Genomic DNA, 27602 nt, shown 5'->3' with positions numbered 1-27602 from the left:
AGAGTCTTTATTACAGACAGAACATGCTATTGGGTTTGTGGCTAGTGATAAATCAACAGAATGTTTCAGTGGGTTTGTTTTTCCCATTTACACATCTCTGAGAAAATGCTTGGAATTCCTCTTTGGGTCATAATTAATAGGCATGGGAGAAGGACAAGAGGTTCAGAGGTTGTGAAATGTTAGTTATGAAGAATGTTGGAATGATATAAGCAGTGACAACAGGAAGGGCTTGATCTCTATGGGAGGCAGCATTGCTTCACGAAATGAACACAGACTTGGGCACAAGTAGGGCTCTAAGGGTATGTCTACACTACGAAATCAGGTCGAATTTATAGAAGTCGGTTTTTTAGAAATTGGTTTTATATATTCGAGTGTGTGTGTCCCCACAGAAAATGCTCTAAGTGCATTAAGTGCAGTAACTCAGCGGAGTGCTTCCACAGTACCGAGGCTAGCATCGACTTCCGGAGTGTTGCACTGTGGGTAGCTATCCCACAGTTCCCGCAGTCTGCGCTGCCCATTGGAATTCTGGGTTGAGATCCCAATGCCTGATGGGGCTAAAACATTGTCACGGGTGGTTCTGGGTACATATCGTCAGGCCCCCGTTCCCTCCCTCCCTCCGTGAAAGCAAGGGCAGACAATCATTTCACGCCTTTTTTCCTGAGTTACCTGTGCAGACGCCATACCACGGCAAGCATGGAGCCCGCTCAGGTAACCGTCACAGTTGTCTCCTGGGTGCTGGCAGACACGGTACTGCATTGCTACACAGCAGCAGCAACCCATTGCCTTCTGGCAGCAGACGGTGCAATATGACTGGTAGCCGTCATCGTCATGTCCGAGGTGCTCCTGGCCGCGTCGGCCGGGAGCGCCTGGACAGACATGGGCGCAGGGACTAAGTTTGGAGTGACTTGACCAGGTCATTCTCTTTAGTCCTGCAGTCAGTCCTATTGAACCGTCTTATGGTGAGCAGGCAGGCAATACGGATTGCTAGCAGTCGTACTGTACCATCTTCTGCTGGGCAGGCAAGAGATGGGGATGGCTAGCAGTCATATTGCACCATCTTCTGCCGAGCAGCCATGAGATGTGGATGGCTTGCAGTCCTTCTGCATCATCTGCTGCCAGCCAAAGATGTAAAAGATAGATGGAGTGGATCAAAACAAGAAATAGACCAGATTTGTTTTGTACGCATTTGCTTCCCCCCTCCCCTGTCTAGGGGACTCATTCCTCTAGGTCACACTGCAGTCACTCACAGAGAAGGTGCAGCAAGGTAAATCTAGTCATGTATCAATCAGAGGCCAGACTAACCTCATTGTTCCAATAAGAACAATAACTTAGGTGCACCATTTCTTATTGGAACCCTCCGTGAAGTCCTGCCTGAAATACTCCTTGATGTAAAGACACCCCCTTTGTTGATTTTAGCTCCCTGAAGCCAACCCTGTAAGCCATGTCGTCAGTCGCCCCTCCCTCCGTCAGAGCAACGGCAGACAATCGTTCCGCGCCTTTTTTCTGTGCGGACGCCATACCAAGGCAAGCATGGAGGCCGCTCAGCTCACTTTGGCAATTAGGAGCACATTAAACACCACACGCATTATCCAGCAGTATATGCAGCACCAGAACCTGGCAAAGCGATACCGGGCAAGGAGGCGACGTCAGCGCAGTCACGTGAGTGATCAGGACATGGACACAGAATTCTCTGAAAGCATGGGCCCTGCCAATGCATGCATCATGGTGCTAATGGGCAGGTTCATGCTGTGGAACGCCGATTCTGGGCTCGGGAAACAAGCACAGACTGGTGGGACCGCATAGTATTGCAGGTCTGGGACGATTCCCAGTGGCTGCAAAACTTTCGCATGCGTAAGGGCACTTTCATGGAACTTTGTGACTTGCTTTCCCCTGCCCTGAGGCGCATGAATACCAAGATGAGAGCAGCCCTCACAGTTGAGAAGCGAGTGGCGATAGCCCTGTGGAAGCTTGCAACGCCAGACAGCTACCGGTCAGTTGGGAATCAATTTGGAGTGGGCAAATCTACTGTTGGAGCTGCTGTGATGCAAGTAGCCCACGCAATCAAAGATCTGCTGATATCAAGGGTAGTGACCCTGGGAAATGTGCAGGTCATAGTGGATGGCTTTGCTGCAATGGGATTCCCTAACTGTGGTGGGGCCATAGACGGAACCCATATCCCTATCTTGGCACCGGAGCACCAAGCCGGCGAGTACATAAACCGCAAGGGGCACTTTTCAATAGTGCTGCAAGCTCTGGTGGATCACAAGGGACGTTTCACCAACATCAATGTGGGATGGCCGGGAAAGGTACATGACGCTCGCATCTTCAGGAACTCTGGTCTGTTTTAAAAGCTGCAGGAAGGGACTTTATTCCCAGACTAGAAAATAACTGTTGGGGATGTTGAAATGCCTATATGTATCCTTGGGGACCCAGCCTACCCCTTAATGCCATGGCTCATGAAGCCGTACATAGGCAGCCTGGACAGTAGTCAGGAGCTGTTCAAATACAGGCTGAGCAAGTGCAGAATGGTGGTAGAATGTGCATTTGGACATTTAAAGGCGCGCTGGCGCAGTTTACTGACTCGCTTAGACCTCAGCGAAAGCAATATTCCCACTATTATTACTGCTTGCTGTGTGCTCCACAATATCTGTGAGAGTAAGGGGGAAACGTTTATGGCAGGGTGGGAGGTTGAGGCAAATCGCCTGGCTGCTGGTTACGAGCAGCCAGACACCAGGGCGGTTAGAAGAGCACAGGAGGGCGCGGTACGCATCAGAGAAGCTTTGAAAACCAGTTTCATGACTGGCCAGGCTACGGTGTGAAAGTTCTCTTTGTTTCTCCTTGATGAAACCCCCCGCCCCTTGGTTCACTCTACTTCCCTGCAAGCTAACCACCCTCCCCTCCTCCCTTTAATCATTGCTTGAAGAGGCAATAAAGTCATTGTTGCTTCACATTCATGCATTCTTTATTCATTCATCACACAAATAGGGGGATGACTACCAAGGTAGCCCAGGAGGGGCGGTGGAGGAGGGAAGGAAAATGCCACACAGCACTTTAAAAGTTTACAACTTTAAAATTTATTGAATGCCAGCCTTCTTTTTTTTGGGCAATCCTCTGTGGCGGAGTGGCTGGTTGGCCGGTGGCCCCCCCACCGCGTTCTTGGGCGTCTGGGTGTGGAGGGCCCCTGTGTGGTTACACAGGGGCTGTAGTGGCAGTCTGTGCTCCAGCTGCCTTTGCTCAACCATACACTGGAGCATACTGGTTTGGTCCTCCAGCAGCCTCAGCATTGAATCCTGCCTCCTCTCATCACGCTGCCGCCACATTTGAGCTTCAGCCCTGTCTTCAGCCCGCCACTTACTCTCTTCAGCCCGCCACCTCTCCTCCTGGTCATTTTGTGCTTTCCTGCACTCTGACATTATTTGCCTCCACGCATTCGTCTGTGCTCTGTCAGTGTGGGAGGACAACATGAGCTCAGAGAACATTTCATCATGAGTGCATGATTTTCTTTCTAATCTTCACTAGCCTCTGGGAAGGAGAAGATCCTGTGATCATTGAAACACATGCAGCTGGTGGAGAAAAAAAAGGGACAGCGGTATTTAAAAAGACACTTTATAAAACAGTGGCTACACTCTTTCAGGATAAACCTTGCTGTTAACGTTACATACATAGCACATGGGCTTTCGTTACAAGGTCGCATTTTGCCTCCCCCTACCGCGTGGCTACCCCCTCAACCCTCCCCCCTCCCCATGGCTAACAGCGGGGAACATTTCTGTTCAGCCACAGGTAAGCAGCCCAGCAGGAACGGGCTCCTCTGAGTGTCCCCTGAAGAAAAGCACCCTATTTCAACCAGGTGACCATGAATGATATCTCACTCTCCTGAGGATAACACAGAGAGATAAAGAATGGATGTTGTCTGAACGCCAGCAAACATACACTGCAATGCTTTGTTGTACAATGATTCCCGAGTACGTGTTACTGGCCTGGAGTGGTAAAGTGTCCTACCATGGAGGACGCAATAAGGCTGCCCTCCCCAGAAACCTTTTGCAAAGGCTTTGGGAATACATCCAGGAGAGCCGCGAATGCCAGGGCAAAGTAATCCTTTCACATGCTTGCTTTTAAACCATGTATAGTATTTTAAAAGGTACACTCACCAGAGGTCCCTTCTCCGCCTGCCGGGTCCAGGAAGCAGCCTTGGGTGGGTTTGGGGGGTACTGGCTCCCCGTCCAGGGTGAGAAACAGTTCCTGGCTGTCGGGAAAACCAGTTTCTCCGCTTGCTTGCTGTGAGCTATCTACAACCTCATCATCATCATCTTCTTCGTCCCCAAAACCTGCTTCCATGTTGCCTCCATCTCCATTGAAGGAGTCAAACAACACGGCTGGGGTAGTGGTGGCTGAACCCCCTAAAATGGCATGCAGCTCATCATAGAAGCGGCATGTTTGGGGCTCTGACCCGGAGCGGCCGTTCGCCTCTCTGGTTTTCTGGTAGGCTTGCCTCAGCTCCTTAAGTTTCATGCGGCACTGCTTCGGGTCCCTGTTGTGGCCTCTGTCCTTCATGCCCTGGGAGATTTTGACAAAGGTTTTGGCATTGCGAAAACTGGAAGGGAGTTCTGATAGCACGGATTCCTCTCCCCATACAGCGATCAGATGCCGTACCTCCCGTTCAGTCCATGCTGGAGCTCTTTTGCGATTCTGGGACTCCATCATGGTCACCTCTGCTGATGAGCTCTGCATGGTCACCTGCAGCTTGCCACGCTGGCCAAACAGGAAATGAGATTAAAAAGTTCGCGGTTCTTTTCCTGTCTACCTGGCCAGTGCATCTGAGTTGAGAGTGCTGTCCAGAGCGGTCACAATGGAGCACTCTGGGATATCTCCCGGAGGCCAATACCGTGGAATTGTGTCCACAGTACTCCAAATTCGACCCGGCAAGGCCAATTTAAGCGCTAATCCACTTGTCAGGGGTGGAGTAAGGAAATCGATTTTAAGAGCCCTTTAAGTCGAAATAAAGGGCTTCATTGTGTGGACGGGTGCAGGTTTACATCGATTTAATGCTGCTAAATTCGACCTAAAGTCCTAGTGTAGACCAGGGCTAAGTTTTAATCTTGGCTTGGTCGCTGACTTGCTGTGTGGCCTGGGACAAGTCTCTCATTCTGTGCTTCAGGTTCACTGGCTGTGCAATGGGAATGATGACAGGATCTACCTTTAATACTGTTTACATCACAGTAGGGCCTGGTAGGCACCATACAGACATAGAGGTGAACTCAGTCCCCACTGTGAAGGTTTACGACCTCTCACAAGGGTGTAATTAGTTACTGTCTGTACAGCTACTGTTCGGCTAAGTTTCAGGGATGCTCACAAACTCATCCAGCTCTTGAGCAAGGGACATGAGGGCTAACTGTCCCATGTGTCTGACAGAGAGAGGTGCTGATGCATTGCATGGGAAAAAGGCCTCTTTGTTGAGCTGGAGTGGACCCTGCTGGAGAAGCCAAAGCTGGTTGTTGTAGATTCTTTTGGGGATTGTTTTCTAGTTGGGCAAATAACACCTCTAGTGCACTGGAGACCAGATCTGCCCACGACTCAGGTGAACAGAGTCCACTGCCCTTGGATTATTCTTAAGCCTGTGCCCTGTTGTCAGTTATTGGAGTTACTCAGCACTATGGCTATAAGGAACAGGATGGAGGGGGAAGGGCATGTGTAATGTTGTGTTGGAGGAAACACATTGATAAACTGAGGTACAAGAGAAATCGTTGGCACTGCACGCCTGGTTGTGGCTTCTTCATTTCTATGGTAACAAATGTCATTGTCCAGATCCCTGGTGGTGACAGTATTCATTCACCATTAGTTTTTCTAGGGAGAACTTGGCCCAAACACCAGCTGCAGAAACCGATGGGGAACATTCCTTGCTTTGGGGAGCAGGAAGCCACAGTATTGTCACTGCAGGGTATTTTTTCCTCAAGTACATGAATGAGGCATGGGGCCAGTTTGGCCTTAAGGCTTGTCCACACATGACAGTTAGCAACAGTTAATTGGGAATGACTATCTCAATTAACTTCCCATGTAGAAAACCCCTTCAATAGCTGGTGCTGTAGAGAGCCCTTTGTGGCTGATGCAGCCCTTTAAATGCTGTTTGATTCAGAAATTTCCTGCCAATTCTGATTTTTTCACAGTTATATTTGCATATTAATACATTTTAAAGCCAGAAGGGATCATTATGGTCATCTAGTCTGACCTCCTGTATAAAGCAGCCCACAGAATTTCACTCAGAAATTGAAGGTCTAGCAGTTTGCACTTCCCATGTTAGTACTTACCTGCAATTTGAGCCCAGGACTTCTGGCACCTAAAGCAAGCTGCATACACTTGAGCCACCAGGTCACCTTTAAACAAACTCCTCAATTCCACTCCCTCAGGGCCCAGAGAGTGGGAAGCAGTCACCCTTCTGCAAACCCTGGCATTCAATTTTTGAAGGGTGCCACCACTGTGAGCACTATTTAAGCTCACATGAGTTACTTACAGCTGTGTGGAACTGAATGAGAGTTTTGTTACTCTTCCCCATGTCCATCACATAGTCTTTATAAGCTTCTTCATAGATGGTCTGGACCTCCTGTACTGCCTGCAGAAATCAGACAAGTCCATTGAGATACTGAACTGGAGACAACAGGGGATCTATCAGATCCTACTCCAAATCCAATATACATCCCTGGCTTTCCTCTCCAGCCCCTAGAGTCATGAGCGACTCCTCTACACTATTTTATCCCTAGTGATCTGGTGGACTGAAACAGTAATAGAGGTGCTCTGGGAGAGCAGGGCTCTTGGGGACTTATGAGAACTTGGGCAGAACCCTACAGCACTTGTTTACTATATTTCTGCCAGGCACTCAGAACCCAGGAGAGGTTCACTAACAAGAGATGTTCGTTGTTTTGATTATGTACAGTTCCCCAGAGCATCACCCACTCCCCTACAGCTCTCCAGGCAGTTCTGAAGTTGATATTACTCTCACATACAGGGTTTATTTATACTGTTGGATTTTCTGTTCATATGTGGGAATGGAGACTATGTCCCATTTTGAAGCCCTGCTTCTCAGGCTCATGACAACACGAGCTCTCCATGTCTAGAGGGTCACAGAGTCCTCCTGTTTCTGTGGAATCCTTCCCTAAAATGTGACCTTTACCTGACCTCTTCGGATCAGTCAGCAGCAGGAATCCAAACCCAGCCCATAGCATCAGAATCACCTTGCTACTCACCGCTTTTTTGCCTATGAATGCAAACACTCCAGCGGTGACTTCAGCAGCAAATATCACCAGCAAGCAGGCAAAAAACTGCAGAGGAGAAACAGAGTCTGTACTAGTTTATTTTACATAAGGCCCTTTATACAAACTTTGCATCCCAAATCCTTCCACAAGGCTCAATAATACACAACAGCTGAGGGAGGGAGGAAGGTGTTAGCAGGCAGAGGCAAGGGAGAAGGAGTGGTGTTTTCAGATTAGATTTTCAATGAGATAAAGGGCAGATGAGGTGGAAATAGACTCCGGGAGGTCGCTACAGATGGTGGAAGTGACAAAGGAGGCAGTCCCAGGAGGCAGCAGCTGAGACAAGCTAGCAAGGGGATAAATTCACACATGGAAGCTATTGAATGCGACCTGTTGGAGATGTTGGGTTAATAAAGTAGCTGCTTATTATGAGGAGTAAAATCAAGTTACTGATCTCTGACCCAAGAGCTGTTCCCACCAGTGATGCAATGGTGCACCCCTGAAGGAGACTTCTATCAGAATACCCTCCAGCAGAGAGATGGTCCATCCAGCCTGTCACTCACCGCTCCAAGCAGGTACTGAGACTCCCGCACTGCTCCACAGCACCCAAAAAATCCAACTGTCGTCATCAACGCCCCTGCTCCCACCAGCACATACAGCCCTGTGGGGAAACCAGAACCAGTCAGTCTCAGAAGAGTTAAAACCAGAACAGTCTTTCAGACATTACATCACTTTTCCTGGCAGGGAGGAGCCTGTCATCCATTCTCAGTCCTGTGTTTGTGCCCCAAGGGACAGTCCCCTCCATCTCTACAGCTCCTCAGCAGGGCTGCTGTGTCCCCCAAAGGGAACCAGTCACCTCCTTAGATCTCCTAAGCTTCCTTAAGCTCCACAAAGGCCAGCATGAAAAGGGTTCCACCTGCCAGGTCTCCTGTATGGAAACCTGCACAGTCCAGCAAGAAGTCTACTGCCCACCAACAGGTACTGTGTTTTATACATCACATCATATAGAATCATCTTATAGCTAGTCACCACAGAACAAGAAGCAGGAAAGACAATCCTCTGAAGTCAGCACTGTTCAGGATCACATCTCCCTGGAGTGTACTTTCTCTGTGGAAGAGAGAGCCTTTGCCACACGGAATTCCTGTGACACTGAAGCACCTGACCTGGCTGTGACGGGCTGGGTCACAGAGACCCCCTTGGGACTGCCACCTGATGTGCTGAGACTACTTCTGAGCCCATTTTCCCTGGCAGCTTGGGATTTCAGTACCCTGTCTTGTTGAGCCAGACACGCTAGCCTGCTGCAAACACAGACCCAGGTCTGAACTGCGTCCCCCAAAAGCTGCAGACTCAACTGAAAACGGCTTAGAGAGTGCTCCTATCTCTAGCACCCAGACACCCAGCTCCCAATGGGATCTAAACCCCAAATAAATCTGTTTTACTCTGTATAAAGCTTATACAGGTTAAACGCATAAATTGTTCGCCCTCTAGAACACGGATAGGGAGATATGCACAGCTGTTTGCTCCCCCAGGTATTAATATTTGCTCTGGGTTAATTAGCAAAAAGTGATTAAATATAAAAAGTAGGATTTAAGTGGTTCCAAGTAATAACAGACAGAACAAAGTAAATTACCAAGCAAAATAAAACAAAAACACACAAGTCTAAGCCTAATACAGTAAGAAACTGATTACAGCTGAAGCCTCACCCTCAGAGATGTTCCAATAAGCTTTTTTCACAGACTAGACTCTTTTCTAGTCTGGGCACAATCTTTTCCCCTGGTACAGTCCTTGTTCCAGCTCAGGTGTTAGCTAGGGATTTCTCATGACTGCAGCCTCCTTTGTTCTGTTCCACCCCCTTATATATCTTTTGCAGAAGGTGGGAATCCTTTGTCCCTCTCTGGGTTCCCACCCTTCCTTCTAAATTGAAAAGCACCAGGCTAAAGATGGATTCCAGTTCAGGTGACATGATCTCATGTCACTGTAAGACTTCATTACCCACTTGCCAGCACACATGTACACAGGAAGACTTACAAGTAAACAGAGCCATTTATAACCAATTGTCCTGCTTAAAGGGAGCCATCAAGATTCCAAACCACCATTAATGGTCCACATTTTGCATAATTACAATAGGACCTCAGAGTTATATTTCATATTTCTAGTTTCAGATATAAGAATGATACATTTATATAAACTGGATGATCACACTCAGTAGATTATAAACTTTGTAATAAGAAAAGGAGTACTTGTGGCACCTTAGAGACTAACCAATTTATTTGAGCATGAGCTTTCGTGAGCTACAGCTCACTTCATCAGATACATACCGTGGAAACTGCAGCAGACTTTATATATACACAGAGAATATGAAACAATACCTCCTCCCACCCCACTGTCCTGCTGGTAATAGCTTATCTAAAGTAATCGTCAGGTTAGGCCATTTCCAGCACAAATCCAGGTTTTCTCACCCTCCACCCCCCCACACAAATTCACTCTCCTGCTGGTGATAGCCCATCCAAAGTGACAACTCTTTACACAATGTGCATGATAATGAAGTTAGGCCATTTCCTGCACAAATCCAGGTTCTCTCACTCCCTCACCCCCCTCCAAAAACCCACCCCCATACACACACAGACTCACTCTCCTGCTGGTAATAGCTCGTCCAAACTGACCACTCTCCAAGTTTAAATCCAAGTTAAACCAGAACATCTGGGGGGGGGGGGGGAGGAAAAAACAAGAGGAAATAGGCTACCTTGCATAATGACTTAGCCACTCCCAGTCTCTATTTAAGCCTAAATTAATAGTATCCAATTTGCAAATGAATTCCAATTCAGCAGTTTCTCGCTGGAGTCTGGATTTGAAGTTTTTTTGTTTTAAGATAGCGACCTTCATGTCTGTGATTGCGTGACCAGAGAGATTGAAGTGTTCTCCGACTGGTTTATGAATGTTATAATTCTTGACATCTGATTTGTGTCCATTTATTCTTTTACGTAGAGACTGTCCAGTTTGACCAATGTACATGGCAGAGGGGCATTGCTGGCACATGATGGCATAAATCACATTGGTGGATGTGCAGGTGAACGAGCCTCTGATAGTGTGGCTGATGTTATTGTAATGATACCTTACTAGAGACCTTTTGCATGAAGCATATTCCAGTTACATTATATTCACACCTATTAGCATATTTTCATGAAATCATATAGAGTGCAAAGTCACACTGGCCTCTAATGGGACCCATCTCATAGAACCCTCCCTAGCTTTTCTAAAGCGTATGGGCTTGGTTTTGCCAGCTGGCCCAATGCGTAGTTGGGAAGCACACTTCACTGCTGTGCAGGGGGTGAGTGTGGGAAGCCCCATGGAACCATGCTGCTGGGATGTCTGGGCACAGGGCTGACATGACACTCTCCGTCTCCTCCAGAAGGGAAGGCACAGGATCTATTGCAAGATGCTGTCTGTCCTTGGCAGCAGTATTTCAGCTTTGGAGGATAGTGCTGGCTACTGGAATCGAGAAGGTGTGGGGCCTATTGGAAAACTGATGTCTCAGGAGAAATGGAATGAGATGATCACATTACAACTCCTGTGGACAAAGACTGGCAATAAAAAGTCAACGTTCTCTAAGAAGCTGCTGAGGGTCAGCCACTGTGAATCCCAGTGCTGAGCTCTACTTTCACAGAGGTGGGGCATCTCTCAATAGGTCAGTGGATACATGAGATGCTTCTCTATTTGGAGTGTGGCTTCTTTCCTGCAGAACAAATGGCAGGGACACTAGTGCTTCGTATGATAGCCACACCCCAGATCCATTAACACACACATGCCCTTATAGCATACTGATGCAGATGCCAAAATGACGGACAACATGAGCTGAGAGGGGCTCATGTTATCAGCATGTGAAGGCCAGGGACTTTCTTCCACAGAAGCTGCCAGCAAAAGCAGCATGTGTTATAGTAGGCAGCGTCATAAAGAAAGAGAGACAAACCATGGTCAGATGGTCTGGTAAAGTGGTTATGTTCGTAAAACTCAGTCCTTCTCATATGAACTGCAGGCAGCACCTCCTGCAGGGCCTGTTGCCTCCAGCCATATTTCATATTGCCCTCAATTTCATCAGACAGGGTCCGAGTGACCCTGCAATAGCTGATGGGAACACTGTGAACTGCCTCCATATTCTGGCTGGCTGTTCATGGCTAAGTGCTTCAGAGATAACTTGGGAGTGGTGGGTACTGTCCAGAAACTCTGGCTAACCTCTCTCTTGGACTTGTTGCCAGAAGAGCTTGGGCCCATCTCGCCAAAGGAAATTTGCCTGTATGGAATTTGCATGGCATGAAGACTGGTCAGAAACAGTGACAATCATAACATGGAATGTATTAGTGGGTACTGCAAGATGTCTCAAGAGCATGCTGGGGTGAGCCTGCCAGTGCAGACCAGCTTGGAGAGGAGAGGAAAGGCCCCTAGCACGGAAAGGCCCCTAGCACTGAGGGACACAGGCTTGGCACCTCATACATTTAAAACTAGTACTGGCCAAAGTACAGTACTATAGAAAATATTGTAATGATCATTTCTGCCCCACCCTGAGAGCTATTCAGCTTTTGTCATCTCCAGAATCTCTGTGCACCTCTAAGTGGCATGAGGTCACTTGCATGGTTTTGTGTTCTAGACTTTATCTGGGGGAGAGGGAGACAGGTCGGGGCTGCTTCTTCCGAGCAGAGATCACATCTTATTTAGATTTGTAAATTGTTTAATGATGAATGGATGATAATTCTGCCTGGCTGCAGGCTTTCAGTCAGAATGGCAGGAGGGTGCTCGTTACTTGATGGAGTCTATGATTCCTTGGCCTCGGGTGCAGCACTGACCACAAACAGGCCTGCTGTCCAGCACAGCACCCTGCTACTTCAGCCTTTGCCATCTTTACATGGGGGCTGGGAACACAGACATATTTAATGCATATCAAATGCTAAAATGAGCCTGCAGCACTTTCCGTCCCACGCAGCATGTGGGGGATGCTAAGGTCGGTTGTCCCACTAGAGGGCACAGTCAGCCCTGCTTTCAGAGTCAACTGCACACTGTGCATTTTCATACTTTCACTATTTTCTAATGTTTAACATTTTATTTTTTAAAATTGACCTGAATCTTTATCATTCACATAGCTGCCAGCATTGAATATGCACTAGGCCTTGCCACATCCAGACCCGCACAGAGACCCCACAGAAGGGTGTAGGAATAATTGAGAGGGAAATAATTAAAAGCTCTGCATTCCCCAGTGCATCGTGGCATCTCTCTTTTGGAGGATAAGTTCTTTGGGGCTCTCTCTGCATTTGTGCACAATATATTCGGCACACAGGGATGCTAGGCAAAATAGCAGAGCTAGTCGAGAAATGGAAAATATTTCAGCAAAAATTCTACAGAAAATAGTTAAATGTTAACAAAAACTTTCATCATAATCTTATTATAATACTGACAGCCTCAGAACTTCAGTTTACTCAAACCATGTCAGAGTTCTTGCCCGCTTGTCCAGGAGCAACGGAAGATCTCACTGCCAAGCCACTGCTGTCATTAAAGTGCCACGCCTGAGGGTCCCAAAACCCAGTGGCTTTTCTGTCTCTCTCCCTCTGTAATATCATCATCAAGAATTGATGCAATATAAATCCTGCTAAAAGCTAGTAACCAGATTATTTTTGTGGTAACATCCGATGAAGTTTGCTGTAGCCCATGAAAGCTTATGCTCAAATAAATTTGTTAGTCTCTAAGGTGCCCCAAGTACTCCTTTTCTTTTTGTGAAATGTTAATGGAGAAGCAGCTGCACCAGCTATTACACCAGAGAAGCTGGATTTCCTGAACTCCTCCTTGGAGTTCACAGAGTCTGAATTTACCAGCATCTTAGTACCATGCAGCTTATTATTTACCTAGAGTCTTAGCATAATCCATGCCAATGTAAATGCACATTGCAACAGGCTTTTGACTATTTTTGACTGGGTTTAAGGTGGGGATGTACATGGGTCGGAATCAGAGTTCATCTCCATGCGTAGCATGAGGAGGGTAAATCATATTATCTGTGACATGCCTCAAGAACATCTTTCATCATGTCGCCCAATGTCACGTCTTCTCATTTTCTGAGGGGGCACTCAGCTCCCATGGTGATGAGACCAGTGTAAATAGCGATGCAAATTTCCTGGACCCTGCTCTGTATGTTACACTCTGCCTCCTTCTTTATCAGTCATTGAACATCTTGGCTCGGGTCTTTCCTATTTCCGTTCATGTTGCCTCTAGCTAGATCAGACGAGGTTCTTTGGGGTCTGGGGCTCTGACCACTTTGAAGAGTCCTAGTTGCATTTGGATTTGCTCTCACTTCAATGGCAAAGCCTTTTAACATTTTACTCACATGACTCATAGCTGAACTTCTACCTCTCATCGGAGCTTCCCTTTTAAGGCGTGTTATAGGAAGTGCCTCTCACTGCATTCACTAAATAAATCTGTCAGCTCCCGGAGTGGGCTGCCTGGTCTGCTGGCTGCAAGAGGCTGTGCCCACCAAGAAAAGCCACCTTTGTATATCTCCCACTCAAGAGATCTCATCCCAGAATGCATCGCTGCTCTTGCAGGGACTGCCGATGCCTGACGCACACTGCTGCCTCTAGCTGGAAAATATGAATAAGAGATTTTTACAAAGCCCCAAAACTGAAATAGGTTTTAAGTGTCTTCTTCAAACACACATGCGCACAGACACCAAATCTTTAGTCACAGGATGGAGGAGTGGGTGGGCGAGGTTCTGTGGCCTGCGATGTGCAGGCAGTCAGACTAGATGATCACAATGGTCCTTTCGGGCCTTAAAGTTTATGCGTCTAAAAACTGCCTGAAAACAAACTCAGAGTGAGCAAGTTTCCCTCCCAATGTGCAAGTCTGGGACTTGTGTACCAGGGTTCCAGGAGAGAGCCAGGCCCGGGCTTTCTCAGCTGGAAGGGACTTACTGGGAAGATACGTGAGAGATGAGAAACGGTAGCAGAGGAAGTGGAGACACAGATATGTCCCTGCACCAAACACAAAGAAGTACAAGGGTGAGGCCTTCTCAAGCTCAGAAGTAGTAACAGATTCCCACTAAAGAGCCAGGCAGAATAATTCTGTGTGAAGTGGAAGGGCAGCGGGAGGGTGTGGGAATGTGATAGCTGCTGCCACTGAATCAACTGGCAGTATGGGAAATAGCATTGTACAGACCCCATCCCCCTCATGACCCTGCGTAGAGACACAGGTCCTGACTCAGATCTTCTTTGAAAAAACAAGGAATATCCCCTCTGAACTCAATGGAGTTAGACCCATACAAGATCAATGAGGGATCAGTTCCAGTCATCCTAATACAATCACTGACATGGAGCACTGGGTCATCAGTAACCTAAGCTGCAGAGTCAGAGGCCTGTGTTAGGCTCATTCCCTTCGATGAGACTGGGAGGCATGGGGAAACACCTCCATCTTCAGCTCTTACTGCCAGGGTCGGATTAAGGTTATGAGGGGCCTAAGGCTAATGGGAGGGAAGGGCCTAAGTATGAATTACATATTGCAAACAAAATTATATTTAAACATTTATCTACATACATATTTACACATTATTTATTTATGTAAAATTAACAAGTTTATTCTACTCTCACTACGCTCATTTCTTCAAACAAACAAATTTTTTTTTCTAGCTTTAGCTGTGGCAAAGTAATGAATGATGTCATCGTAATTCAAAGACCTGACGATTGCATTCTCAATGCTCAAGAGGGACAAAGCACTGAGATGCTCTTGAGTCATGGTGGATCAGAGGTCATTTTTGACCCTTGTTAGAGGAGAGAAGGAACATTCTCCACTACAGTTAGAAATCATTAGTGACAAATACAGCCATAAAGCAGTTTCAACATCTGGGAAACATTCTACCACATTGGATTCAGTGATAACTCGGTACATCCAAATAGATTTGCTTTCGCCATCTTTTCTCTCTATTTCTGAGCGTGATGTGAATTCAACAAAGTGAAGAAATTCTTTAGTAAAATCTACTGGGAGATCATCTGGGTACTTCTGACACAGATGTTTGATTCCTCCACTGACTTCGGAACTTGAAATGTTAGGCAAAAAATGTCAGTACACTAAAGGTTTTGTCAATATTTTTCTAAGCCTCGATCTGATGTTCTAATGAACTTTTCGGTTAGTTGATGATTGTGATGAGGGTATTAACTCTGAAGGCCTCCTTGTCACTGAATGAGTGGGCAGTTGCATTGTCACGTCTTGTCTTTTGTGGTGTTTGGCTGACTTATACTCATGGTAAGCAGTCCTATCAGCCCCCTGAATTTCATACTCATCAAAACTATCCCGCATTTGTTGAAGAACAGTTCCAAGACGCCTCATTAGGTTTACAGCAGTGGAAAGGTCAATTTGAGCACTTTGCAAGCTTAGACTGCACCTGCTGAATGGCTGAAGTATATCATTCCAGAGCTCACACAAAATACATTTGTTAGTCTCTAAGGTGCCACAAGTCCTCCTTTTCTTTTTGCGGATACAGACTAACACGGCTGCTACTCTGAAACCACAAAATATCAGTTTCCAAAGTGTGCATTGCATCACTCAGGATCTTCGCATCTTTTCTTGTTGCTGATTTTTGAGGATCATCATCGTTGATGCTCTGTAGTGCTTCAAGGATGTTGGGATATCCCAGAATAACTGCATTCACAGCTTCAGTGCTGGCACTCCACTGTGTCCCTGAAAGCAATCTGGGCACTGGGCAGAGAAAAAACTCTACAATTCTTGGACAAATCCAAAAAAAGAAACTGTTTCAACAATCCATGGCAGACTGGCCAGCAAGGTTGAGTGAGTGTGCAGCACATGGTATGGTATGTAATCAACCAAAGCATTGCGTGCTTTTATCTTTGCCTGCACCCCTGAATATTTGCCACTCATATTCCTTGCATTGTCAGATCTTTGGTCACGACAAAGGCTGATGTCAATCCCATTTTTGGTGAGGAAATTGAGAAGGAACAAGGCAAGTTTCTCCCCTGTGTGGCTGGTGATGTTTATGAAGGTCATGACATGCTCAACTGGTCCACTGGGTGGCACATAACGCAAGATGACAATCAACTGATCTACGTGACACATCCGGTGTCGAATCAACACACACTGAAAAATATCCCATATCTTTGATCTCCTCTACAATGACTGATAGCGTCGTCTTTGCCAATTCATCACAAATAATCTTTGATAGATATGATGTATGGCCTTTTCCACGATTTGTGTGTTCACTGATGTGCTGAGCTAACAGAGGGTCGAACTTAGCGATTAGCTCTAGAACGCCAAGGTAATTGCCATTGTGTTTCAATTGAACAGTCTCATCTGAGCCATGGAATGGCAGACCACGCTCAGCAAGAAAAACTATGGTTTCAACTACACGTCTGAGATCGTTCTTCCAATAAGCATGAGCTTCCAAAAACTGATTTTCCATTTGGGTATCAATTCTGCCACTAACTTTCTTTCGGGAAAGGTAGCTGCTAACTGACAATGTATGCTGCTCACTCATTGCATGATTGGTAATGTATGCAGTATTCTTCCAATCATTGAAGCCTTCGCAGAACATTCCTCACTTTTTGGTATCAGAATAAAGGCAGCAATAAAAACAGTACGCTTTCTTCTGAGAAGGCGAATAGATGAGCCATTCTCGCTTGCCAATCTGTTTGTTAGGCTTCACATATTCAAACATTGATTTGGTCAGATAACGATTCTGATTGGTATACTCTCGCTTTGTCAGTGAAAAATCAGTATCTAGATTCTGGCATTTCTGTGGGCCATTCTCAGTCCAATATGCCATGAGATCTTGAGAAGTTGTGTCCCACTCACCTGGATCATTGGTGAAGGATGTTTTTGTATATCACTGGGAAAGGGTTCAGGGGAGTGGGGTGCAGCTGCAGCTAGAGAAGTCACAGGAGGCTGCTCCTTTTCATCAGGTGCAGGCACAGCAAGTTCACTATTCGCCTGGACTTCCTCACCACCAGACTTAGCAGGAGGAAAAAACATGAGGAGAGGAGTACCTTTCAGCACTACATCTTGTCTTTGCCATCTTTCTCTGGCCTCCTCCAATTTCTGCCATCCTCCTTTCTTTAAGATGGTTTCTATTGTCCAGTGTAGGCCTACTGTGTACAAAGTTCAATATTGCTTGGACCCACAAACACTTACTTAGCCCACAAAGACAAAATCACAATCACCATCAATTGAATTCACAATCTTGATGGATTCACTTGTACAAAGCAATATCTAATGAGACAAAAAAAATCTGAATGCCCCGCTACCGTCGCTCAACTGTTACTTCAATATGGAATGGAGGGCCTACAGTAGCGCCTAAAAATAGGAGGGCCTAAGGCTATAGCCTTTTTAGTCTATGGGTTAATCTGGCTCCGCTTTCTGCCTCTGAGCTGCTTCCCTTGTGAACCACAAAGCCCTGGAGGTCACTAATCTTGCACCCACATCAGAGCAGGAGGAGGAAGAGCAAAAACTACGAGCGTGCGTGCATGGGGTGGGTGTTTGATTACCACAGACACTGAAGCAAAGAGCCTCTTAATAATGATCTGGTACAAGTGAAAACAGAGTGAGTGGCAGATCAAGGCAAAAGGGGCCAGTTTCAGCCTGACAAGTTTTAGCCACTTCTCTTACCACAAATACCTTTTGTTTGCAGCTGAGTATGATCTCTACAGGTTAGGGTGACCATACATCCCGTTTTGGCCTGGAGAGTCCCTTTTTTAAGCCCTGCCCAGTGGCCAGCCTCCCATGGGGGATGGGCTCGGACTAACCCCACATGGTATCCCATTTTTCCTTTGGAAAATATGGTCACCCTACTACAGGTGAAAGGAAGCCCACATTGTTTGGGTTCTGTAAGCAAGTTTTTTTGTTTGGACTCCAAGGACAGGTTGGTCACACCACCTCTTCTTGCAACTGCACATATCCTCTGGTTCTCTGGTCTCTCTCAGTGCTTTGGGGACAGCAAGGTCAGATCTGCCCATGTGCTGGTTTGAGTCCCTTGCTCTTTGTTCGGTGCCATGGTACACTTCAGTACTTTACCTTGGATGCTGGGGGCAAATGCCTGCATGACAGAACAAGGAGCAATGGTCTCAAGTTGCAGTAGGGGAGGATTAGGTTGGATATTAGGAACAACTTTTTCACTAGGAGGGTGGTGAAGCACTGGAATGGGTAACCTAGGGAGGTGGTAGAATCTCCTTCCCTAGAGGTTTTTAAGGTCAGGCTTGACAAAGCCTGGCAGGGATGATTTAGTTGGGGATTGGTCCTGCTTTGCGCAGGGGGTTGGACTAGACGACCTCCTGAGGTCCCTTCCAACCCTGATATTCTATTATTCTATGAAGAGAAAGTACTGAATATGGCCACATTAATGTGACATTGACTGTGAAGGCCGAATGTGGGACCTTATTACAGACCTGGAGAAGACTGCCATTTGAATGGCCCAGCCTGTGGCTCCTCACAGCTTAGGAGTTCACCACATCAAACAACTCACGCATTCCGATTTAGCAAAACAACCCACCATGTACATTCGTCCAATACATCGTATACAGGATGATGAGGCACCTCCCATGTAACTGAACCCAATATGGACAATCCTAACAGACAAACTACTCGGTGTGATTCTATGGAAAAAAGGACATTCATGGATTTATAGATTCTAAGGCCAGAAGGGACCACTGTGATCTTCTAGTTTGACTTCCTGTACAACACAGGCCACAGAACTTCCCCAAAATAATTCCTAGAAAATTTTCCTTTTAGAAAAACATCTAATCTTGATTTAAACATTGTCAGTGATGGAGAATCCACCATAACACTTGGTAAATTGGTCCAATGGTTAATTACTCTCACCATTAAAAATATGCACCTTATTTCCACTCTGAATTTGTCTAGCTTCAGCTATTGGATTGAAGAGCCCATTATTAAACATTTGTTACCCGTGTGGGTACTTATAGATTGTGATCACGTCACCCGTAACCAGGGTGGATAAAATCAATGATTTAAAAAAACAACAACAAAAAACCACAAACCCTAAAAAATTGGATTTTTTTGATAAAATGCTTTGAGGAAAAAACCTATTAAAAGATAGTTTTAATTAAGATACAATATAGCTCTTCATTAAATAGGGATTATAAATTCTAATTCTATAGTATGAGACAATATATTCATGTAATGTTTAAGAAAAGTTTTGTAAATGAGTTCCATTAGTTCATGGATGAGGGACCCAATCTTATGGGGTTCCATGGGCTTCTGTATAGATTATTTAGGCTAATCTTTCTATTTACCCAATGGGACTCAGTGATCAGTCTAGAAGATACCATCAGAGATGCTTAGTTTTGCAGTTGTGGATTTGTGTCTCCAGAGATAACACGCTTGTTAACAGCAAAAATGTTTTTAAATAGATAAATAATGTAGAGAGGTACGAAATAACAGACCTCAACCCTATTGTCCCTCTGCAAATTTGTGTACACAGAGTCCATCCCTTACCTCTCTCTAAAAGTGCAACATTTCAAAAAGTTCAATGAATAGAAGATTGTTGGGGGCGGAATAGATCTGGACAAGGAGAATAAGTCTGGAGATAAATGTGAGAAGAAAAGGACAAGCAGTAGAAACAAAAGTGAAACTGTTTGATCAGCATATTCCAGAAGTCTTGGAGGTCTTTCTGAGTGTTGCCTTCTGTGACAGGTGTCAGTCGGTCCTCCGAGCCCCTAGGGGCGATGGAGAGCTATGGTCTCCGTGGCAGGTCTCAGCCACACCTTCCGGGCATTGGGGAATTAGCGGGGAAGGTGTGCCAGCCGGAGTCGGTAGCCCGCCCCCCCCAGGCAGGGGAGCGCCGGCAAGAGTCGGTAGCCCGCCTTCCCCCCAGGCAGGGGAGCGCCGGCAAGAGTCGGTAGCCCGCCCCCCCCGGCAGGGGAGCGCCAGTGTAGGGGAACGCAGGCCCACCCAACTCCACTGGGTTCCAGCCCAGGGCCCTGACAGTGGCGGGAGGTGAAAGTCCTGCCGCTGGGTCAGCGGGGCCGTCCACGCCCGCTGACCAAACACACCCACCCCACGGTGTAGTTCGGGCCCTGGGCTACTTCCTATCCGGTCTCTCAGGCGGGTCGCTCCGGTCCCTCCATCTCCTCCGGGTATTCCGCTGCGGGCAGCTCCGGCCCCTCCATCTCCTCTGGGTATTCCGCTGCGGGCCACTCCCGCTCCCCCTCGGTATCGGAGTCACGCTGGCCCGGGCTGCAGCCAGGCCCCTCCAGGTCCTCTGGGTATTCAGCGGCTGGCAGCCCTGGTTTCCACAGGCCTTCCTCCCGGTCAGGCTCCTCCTTGCCCAGTTCTTCGCCTGGGTCAGCAGCAGGATTGCGAGGGAGAAGCCTGTGTCTGTCTCCCTTCCTGGTGCTCTCCTCACTGGGCGGAGGGCCCCACCCTTTGTATTTCCTGTCCCACCCTTCTCCTTCCGGGGATTGGCGGAAGCTTGGCCTGGCCCCGCCCACTCAGGCTGAAAGGGTGGCTCTTTACCCTCTGGTTCGGAGGGGAGCCACCCTGGCTCCCTACACCTTCATTGATTTGAGATCTACCATACCATTCTCTCACTAGAAGAGAAAACCTATAATGGCAGCAGGCTGTAAAAGAGACCCAGTTTGGGAATATTTTAATGGAGTTCTTCTACCTGTGGGTAAGACAGGCATGTGTGCAAAATGAACATAACATAAGAATGGCCATACTGGGTCAGACCAAAGATCCATCTAGCCCAGTATCCTGTCTGATGACAGTGGCCAATGCCAGGTGCTCCAGAGGGAGTGAACCTAACAGGTAATGATCAAGTGATCTCTCTCCTGCCATCCATCTCCACCTGTCTTCCTTCTGGACTACACTTGAATTCTCATGTTGGAGCAAAAAAATACAGTTTTTACTCTATGGTGCTATCATTTTAGATGCAGTTATTTAAAAAATAAATAACTGAAATAGGCAGATCTTCCTTTCACAATTTCACCTTTAAACTAGTACTGAGTGTCAGTGAATGCAATGAGTAATACTAAATGAGCAGTATGGTAATAATAACTAAATAACTGCATTGCCTTATTTTGTTTAGGAGAATCCATCCTCAACCTACAAGATTCTGAAGACTATCCACCTTCAAGATTGGACAAATGACCAGGGAAGAGTATAAAAATATTGCTCAGGCATGCAGGAGTGAAATCAGGAAGGCCAAATCACACTCAGAGTTGCAGCTAGCAAGAGATGTTAAGAGTAACAAAAAGGGTTTCTTCAGGTATGTTAGCAACAAGAAGAAAGTCAAGGAAAGTGAGGGCCCCTTACTGAATGAGGGAGGCAACCTAGTGACAGAGGATGTGGAAAAAGCTAATGTACTCAATGCTTTTTTTGCCTCTGTCTTCACGAACAAGGTCAGCTTCCAGACTGTTGCACTGGGCAGCACAGCATGGGGAGGAGGTGACCAGCCCTCTGTGGAGAAAGAAGTGGTTTGAGACTATTTAGAAAAGCTGGACGAGCACAAGTCTATGGGGCTCGATGTGCTGCATCCGAGAGTGCTAAAGGAGTTGGCGGACGTGATTGCAGAGCCATTGGCCATTATCTTTGAAAACTCATGGCCATCGGGGGAGGTTCTGGACGACTGGAAAAAGGCTAATGTAGTGCCCATCTCTAAAAAAGGGAAGGAGGAGGATCCGGGGAACTACAGGCCAGTCAGCCTCACCTCAGTCCCTGGAAAAATCATAGAGCAGGTGCTCAAGGAATCTATTCTGAAACACTTAGAGGAGAGGAAAGTGATCAGGAACAGTCAGGTGGATACACCAAAGGGCAAGTCATGCCTGACTAATCTAATTGCCTTCCATGACAAGATAATTGGCTCTGTGGATGAGGAGAAAGCAGTGGACATGTTATTCCTTGACTTTAGCAAAGCTTTTGACACCGTTTCCCACAGTATTCTTGCCAGCAAGTTAAAGAAGTATGGGCTGGATGAATGGACTATAAAGTGGATAGAAAGCTAGCTAGATCATTGGGCTCAATGGTTAGTGATCAATGGCTCCATGTCTAGTTAGCAGCTGGTATCAAGTGGAGTGCCCCAAGGGTCGGTCCTGGGGCCAGTTTTGTTCAATATCTTCATTAATGATCTGGAGGATGGCGTGGATTGCACCCTCAGCAAGTTTGCAGATGACACTAAACTGGGAGGAGAGGTAGATACGCTGGAGGGTAGGGATAGGATACAGAGGGATCTAGACAAATTAGAGGATTGGGCCAAAAGAAATCTAATGAGGTTCAACAAGGACAAGTGCAGAGTCCTGCACTTAGAACGCAAGAATCCCATGCTACAGACTAGGGACCGAATGGCTAGGCAGCAGTTCTGCAGAAGAGGACCTAGGGGTTACAGTGGATGAGAAGCTGGATATGAGTCAACAGTGTGCCCTTGTTGCCAAGAAAGCCAATGGCATTTGGGGATGTATAAGTAGGGGCATTGCCAGCAGATCGAGGGACGTGAACATTCCCCTCTATTCGACATTGGTGAGGCCTCATCTGGAGTACTGTGTCCAGTTTTGGGCCCCACACTACAAGAAGGATTTGGAAAAATTGGAAAATGTCCAGCGGAGGGCAACAAAAATGATTAGGGGACTGGAACACATGACTCATAAGGAGAGGCTGAGGGAATTGGGATTGTTTAGTCTGCGGAAGAGAAGAATGAGGGAGGATTTGATAGCTGCTTTCAACTACCTGAAAGGGTGTTCCAAAGAGGATGGATCCAGACTGTTCTCAGTGGTAGCAGATGACAGGAGGAGGAGTAATGGTCTCAAGTTGCAGTGGGGGCAACTTAGGTTGGATATTGGCAAAACCTTTTTCACTAGGAGGGTGGTGAAGTACTGGAATGCGTTACCAAGGGAGGTGGTGGAATCTCCTTCCTTAGAAGTTTTTAAGGTCAGGCTTGACAAAGCCCTGGCTGGGATGATTTAGTTGGGGATTGGTCCTGCTTTGAGCAGGGGGTTGGACTAGATAACCTCCTGGGGTCCCTTCCAACCCTGATATTCTATGTTTCTAAGATCACCATACTTTTCTATAGTTTCAGAGTTATCTGCCAATGATAGTGTTTCAGTCACATCATGTATGTCACACAGTCACAGTATATCACCTGGAGCAAAACGGAAAAAAAAAATCTCCATCATCCAGAAACAACCATAGATAAGTTTGTGATAAGAACCAGCAGATTACAAAAAGAGGTAACTGATGAAAAAATTGCCTGGTTTGTTTATGCAATAAACGCTACTTTCCGTATGATTGAGAACCCACACTTCATTAACATGGTTCAGTCATTAAGACAAGGATACAGTCCACCCAACAGAGCCGCAGGCAAACAGATGTCGCACCCAACAGATTTCACAGGCAAATTGCTGGATAAAGTGTATGAAAGAGAAATTGAGCAGTGTGCAAAAGGTCTAGGGGTAAAATTGTTAACCTGAGTCTTAATGCGTGGAGCAATATCCACAATGATCCTGTTGTATGTGCTTGTGTGACAACAGAAGAAGGGAATGTCTTCCTTACAGAATTCAGAGTAACAGCCGTGTTAGTCTGTATTCGCAAAAAGAAAAGGAGTACTTGTGGCACTTGTGCTCAAATAAATTGGGTAGTCTCTAAAGTGCCACAAGTACTCCTTTTCTTTTTCCTTACAGAAACAATTGATACATCAGGAAATGTACACACAGCAGAATACTTACAAGAAGTAGCAGTAAAAACTATAACAAACTGTGAAAAAAAAATTGAAATCTCTAGTATGCAGCTTGGTCACAGACAATGCTGAAAATATGTCCAAGATGACAAGAAATTATTTAGAAGAGAGTGAAGAGAGTCCCAAGCTAATAACATACGGTTGCAGTGCTCGTTTGATGCACCTCCTAGTCAAAGACTTCAGTGTTCCAGAAATAAAGGCTGATGTTGTTGAAATTGCAAAATACTTCCGTAACAACCACTCTGTAGCAGCTGCTCTGAAAAAAGTGGGAGGAACCAAGCTAACTCTCCCATAAGACGTGTGATGGAACTCAGCAGTGGACTGTTTGGAGCACTGTATCAGGAACTGGCCTAATCTGATGACAGTTTGTGAACAAAACAGTAAAAAAATAGATGGCACTGTCACAGCCAAAGTTCTCAACATTGGGCTTAAGAGAAATGTTGAACACCTGCTGAGTACCCTGAAGCCTATTTCTGCAGCCTTCAACAAAATGCAGGGAAATAGCTGTTTTATTGCTGATGCTGTTGAAATTTGGAAGGAACTGAGTGAGATCTTAAAAAGAGAGAAATATGCAATGACAGAGTTAAATTACAAGCATTAAAAAATGATTGAGACAAGCACTATCTCCAGTTCATTTTCTTGCAAATATTCTCAATACTCGATACTAGGGTCAAACCTTAACTGCTGAAGAAGAGGAGTTGGCTGTGACGTGGACATCCAGCAACCATCCCCCCATAATGCCACCTATAATAAACTTCAGAGCTAAGGGTGAACCATTCAAGAAATAGATGTTTGCTGATGATGTTTTAAAGAAAGTCACACCAGTGAACTGGTGGAAGTCACTTAAGCATTTGGATTCAGAGACTGTTGAGGTGATAATCTCACTTTTAACAGCAGTAGGTTCTTCTACCAGTGTAGAAAGAATATTTTCTTCCTTTGGACTAATTCATTTCAAATTGAGAAATTGTTTGGGACCTGAAAAAGCAGGAAAGCTTGTTTTTCTTTTCCAAATTATGAACAAACAGGAAAATGAAGGTGAAGACGACTGAGTTAGTTGCAAAAGTCAATATTTTAAGTTTCTCATGTTGACCTGGCTGACATAGTTGATTTATTTATTTATTTTTTATTTTTGGTTTTTCTAAAAAAATATTTAACTATTTCAGTTAAAAAATTTTTTTTTAACAAAAACAAACCTGATTTAAAAAACCTGAATGTTTAACTATATGCTTAACTATATTCATATGCTTGTTTTGTTAAAATATTATATGTTTGCTGTTGAAGAAAAAAATCCAGAATACATAATGTTGTTGTTTTACTTAAATAAAGCAATTTAAATGACTGTCTGCTAAGTTCTCCTCCTAATAGAGCACGGTAAGAAAATCCTCCAAATATTAATGACTAACCTGTTGAATTGGAGATAGTTCACCTCCCAATAACTTCATAAATATCTGCTTTAATTACTTTGGTAAATGAAATAACCAAACAATCATTCATTTTCTGATATAGCTGTAAAACTAATCTGAAAAGTTTTCAAAATAAATCACTTTAAAAATGTATAGTGTATACCTTCTAAAAATGAAACCTACGTCTGTCTCTGAGTTGTGAAGAATATGTATTAAGGTTATAACAACCAACAAGAATGCACTTTTATGTAGAAATCCATGATTAAATTGAGTTTTCCTGACTAGTGATTTAAATCACAATTTAAATCAATTTGATTTAAATCAAATCCACCCTGCCCTTAATCTTCTCTTTGTTAAGCCAGAAAGAGTGAGCTCCTTGAGTCTATCACTCTAAGGCAGAGAGCTGACAGTGAAGGGTCTGGGGAGAAGTGTCACTTTGCAATAGAGCTGGTAAAAAAAAGGGGTCTCAGCTAAGACTATTATTTTTGTGAAAAAATCTAATTTTTGACTACATTTTTTGTTTTCTTAAACAAATTTTTTTGGTGGGTAACTCTTCAAGTTTTTCAGTATTTTTGGAGATTTTTGTGGAAATGCTCACCTCACTGTTTTGTGTTCTCTCCCTTAAAAAAAGTGGGTAACAATGTTATTTAAAAACAGGAAGCAACACTTTCATTTTTAGCAATAACATTCTTCCTCTTTAAGTGAGAAAACAACACATAACACTTCAACTTCTTTGTCAGTCAGAAAAGAGAAAGTGGGAGAAAATGGAAAAGAAGCCACCTTTTAGACTTTTCCAACTGGCAAAAGTTGCAAAGGTGAAAGGAAGTGGGGAGAAGTAGTTTGGATCACACTTCCTTAATTTTTCAAATTTTCCTATAGGAAAACCATTATTTCCCAATGGGAAGATTTCATTTGGGGATTTTTCCAATGACAATTCCCAGGGGAAAGGTTTCCAATTTCCAGCCAGCTCTGTTTGTGATAATGATGGCAACCAACAATGAGCCAATGGCAATCTCAGACAGAGAGGCCTATGGCCACCTACAGGGAAGGAGGGCAAATGCATATGTAAGGTTGAGATCCCCACATATTCACAGTATGGAGCTCCACACTATTGTGTGGCCTGAGGAAAAACCCCACACACGACAGACTCAGACACTTTAATTTGCACTTTCTAGCCTTCCTTGCTAGTGCCTGTGTCCTGCTCGGCATGGGAATGGGCAAATCAGTCTTCCCTGGTTACTGATATAAAGCTCTGGGTACAGGATGCTATTTCTTTTTCTTTCCCTTGGCTATAAGGACACAGACTCTATTTTGGAATGGGTACGAGGCAACAGCTACCTAGCCTGAAACAGCATCTAGTAACAAGAATAAAGGGCATTTTGTGCACCGCGCACAGCTGAATGGAACGTTTGTCCTAAGCACTGACTGTGGAATTCCATCATTCTGAATTGTTTAGGAAAAGGAAAGGATAGAACTTTACAGCTGCAAACTGGGGCATGTTTGTGCGTGTGTTGGGGGCAAGAGACGGCCCCATTTCCGAGACAGAGTGAAAGGCTCTGTGAGAGATCTGTTCCTTTGCTGCCTCCGAGCCCTTATACACACATGCGAATCTACAAACAACACAACTTCACATTAATTAACCTCAATGGAAGATTGCTTGTTTGGGTGACCAGTTTGTAATCTGTCAGAAATCCCACAGCACCAGAAACATCCCAGCTGTTGACGAAATAACAAATGTATCCTCAGAACCAGTCTCAATCTTTGTTTGCATTGTGAAGGATCACACAATGGATAGGAATAGGAATTAAAATTCTGCTCTAAGTAGAGGAGAAACATGAAAACACAAGCCAGTGACCCAGGAACTTATTAGCCTGTGTGATAAAGCAAAGCCTCTTCCCAGACAATGCAAACCAATGGCCTTCTTCAGCTACTTACCTTCCCGTGACACAGTTTTACTGAGGATTTGAGTACACATGAGTTCTGTGCAGCATCTCCCGCCAGGAGAAGTTAAACTCATTCATAGGGTCTGTTTTCTCCAAAATCCTGCTCACAACTTTGAGACATGGACCCATGTCTGAGGTCCATCACTGTGGAGCAGTGGGAGATAAAGGCACAGTGTCTCTACGTGGCCTTATTTCACATGGGTTTCTTATTTACCTGGCTCTCTATATTTTCATGGGTATTTTTTCCATTTAAATGGGTCTCCTCTCTCTCCTGGGCTGAGAAGCCAACACG

General features: G+C 45.5%; 1 protein-coding gene across 2 annotated transcripts in view; it reads right to left on the bottom strand.

Moving 5' to 3' along the window:
- TSPAN2 (tetraspanin 2) overlaps window positions 1-27602 on the bottom strand; it is a 57556-nt gene that overhangs the window by 8909 nt on the left and 21045 nt on the right. Inside the window, exons 3-7 of one of the 2 annotated variants that reach the window (XM_077839367.1) lie at window positions 7805-7902; window positions 7236-7310; window positions 6506-6604; window positions 4149-4749; window positions 3113-3563 (exon numbers count right to left, since the gene is read on the bottom strand). In XM_077839367.1, coding sequence (XP_077695493.1) covers window positions 3484-3563; window positions 4149-4749; window positions 6506-6604; window positions 7236-7310; window positions 7805-7902 — 953 coding nt within the window. In that variant the 3' untranslated portion in view covers window positions 3113-3483. Of the gene's footprint in view, window positions 1-3112; window positions 3564-4148; window positions 4750-6505; window positions 6605-7235; window positions 7311-7804; window positions 7903-27602 lie in introns of those variants that run through there. The other variant, XM_077839368.1, reaches the window with a different exon arrangement.

Source organism: Eretmochelys imbricata, chromosome 21 (genome assembly GCF_965152235.1).
Source record: "Eretmochelys imbricata isolate rEreImb1 chromosome 21, rEreImb1.hap1, whole genome shotgun sequence".
NCBI classification, from domain to species: Eukaryota; Metazoa; Chordata; order Testudines; family Cheloniidae; genus Eretmochelys; species Eretmochelys imbricata.
Note: the sequence above shows the minus strand (reverse complement) of the source record. Positions and strands in the feature narration are given on the sequence as shown.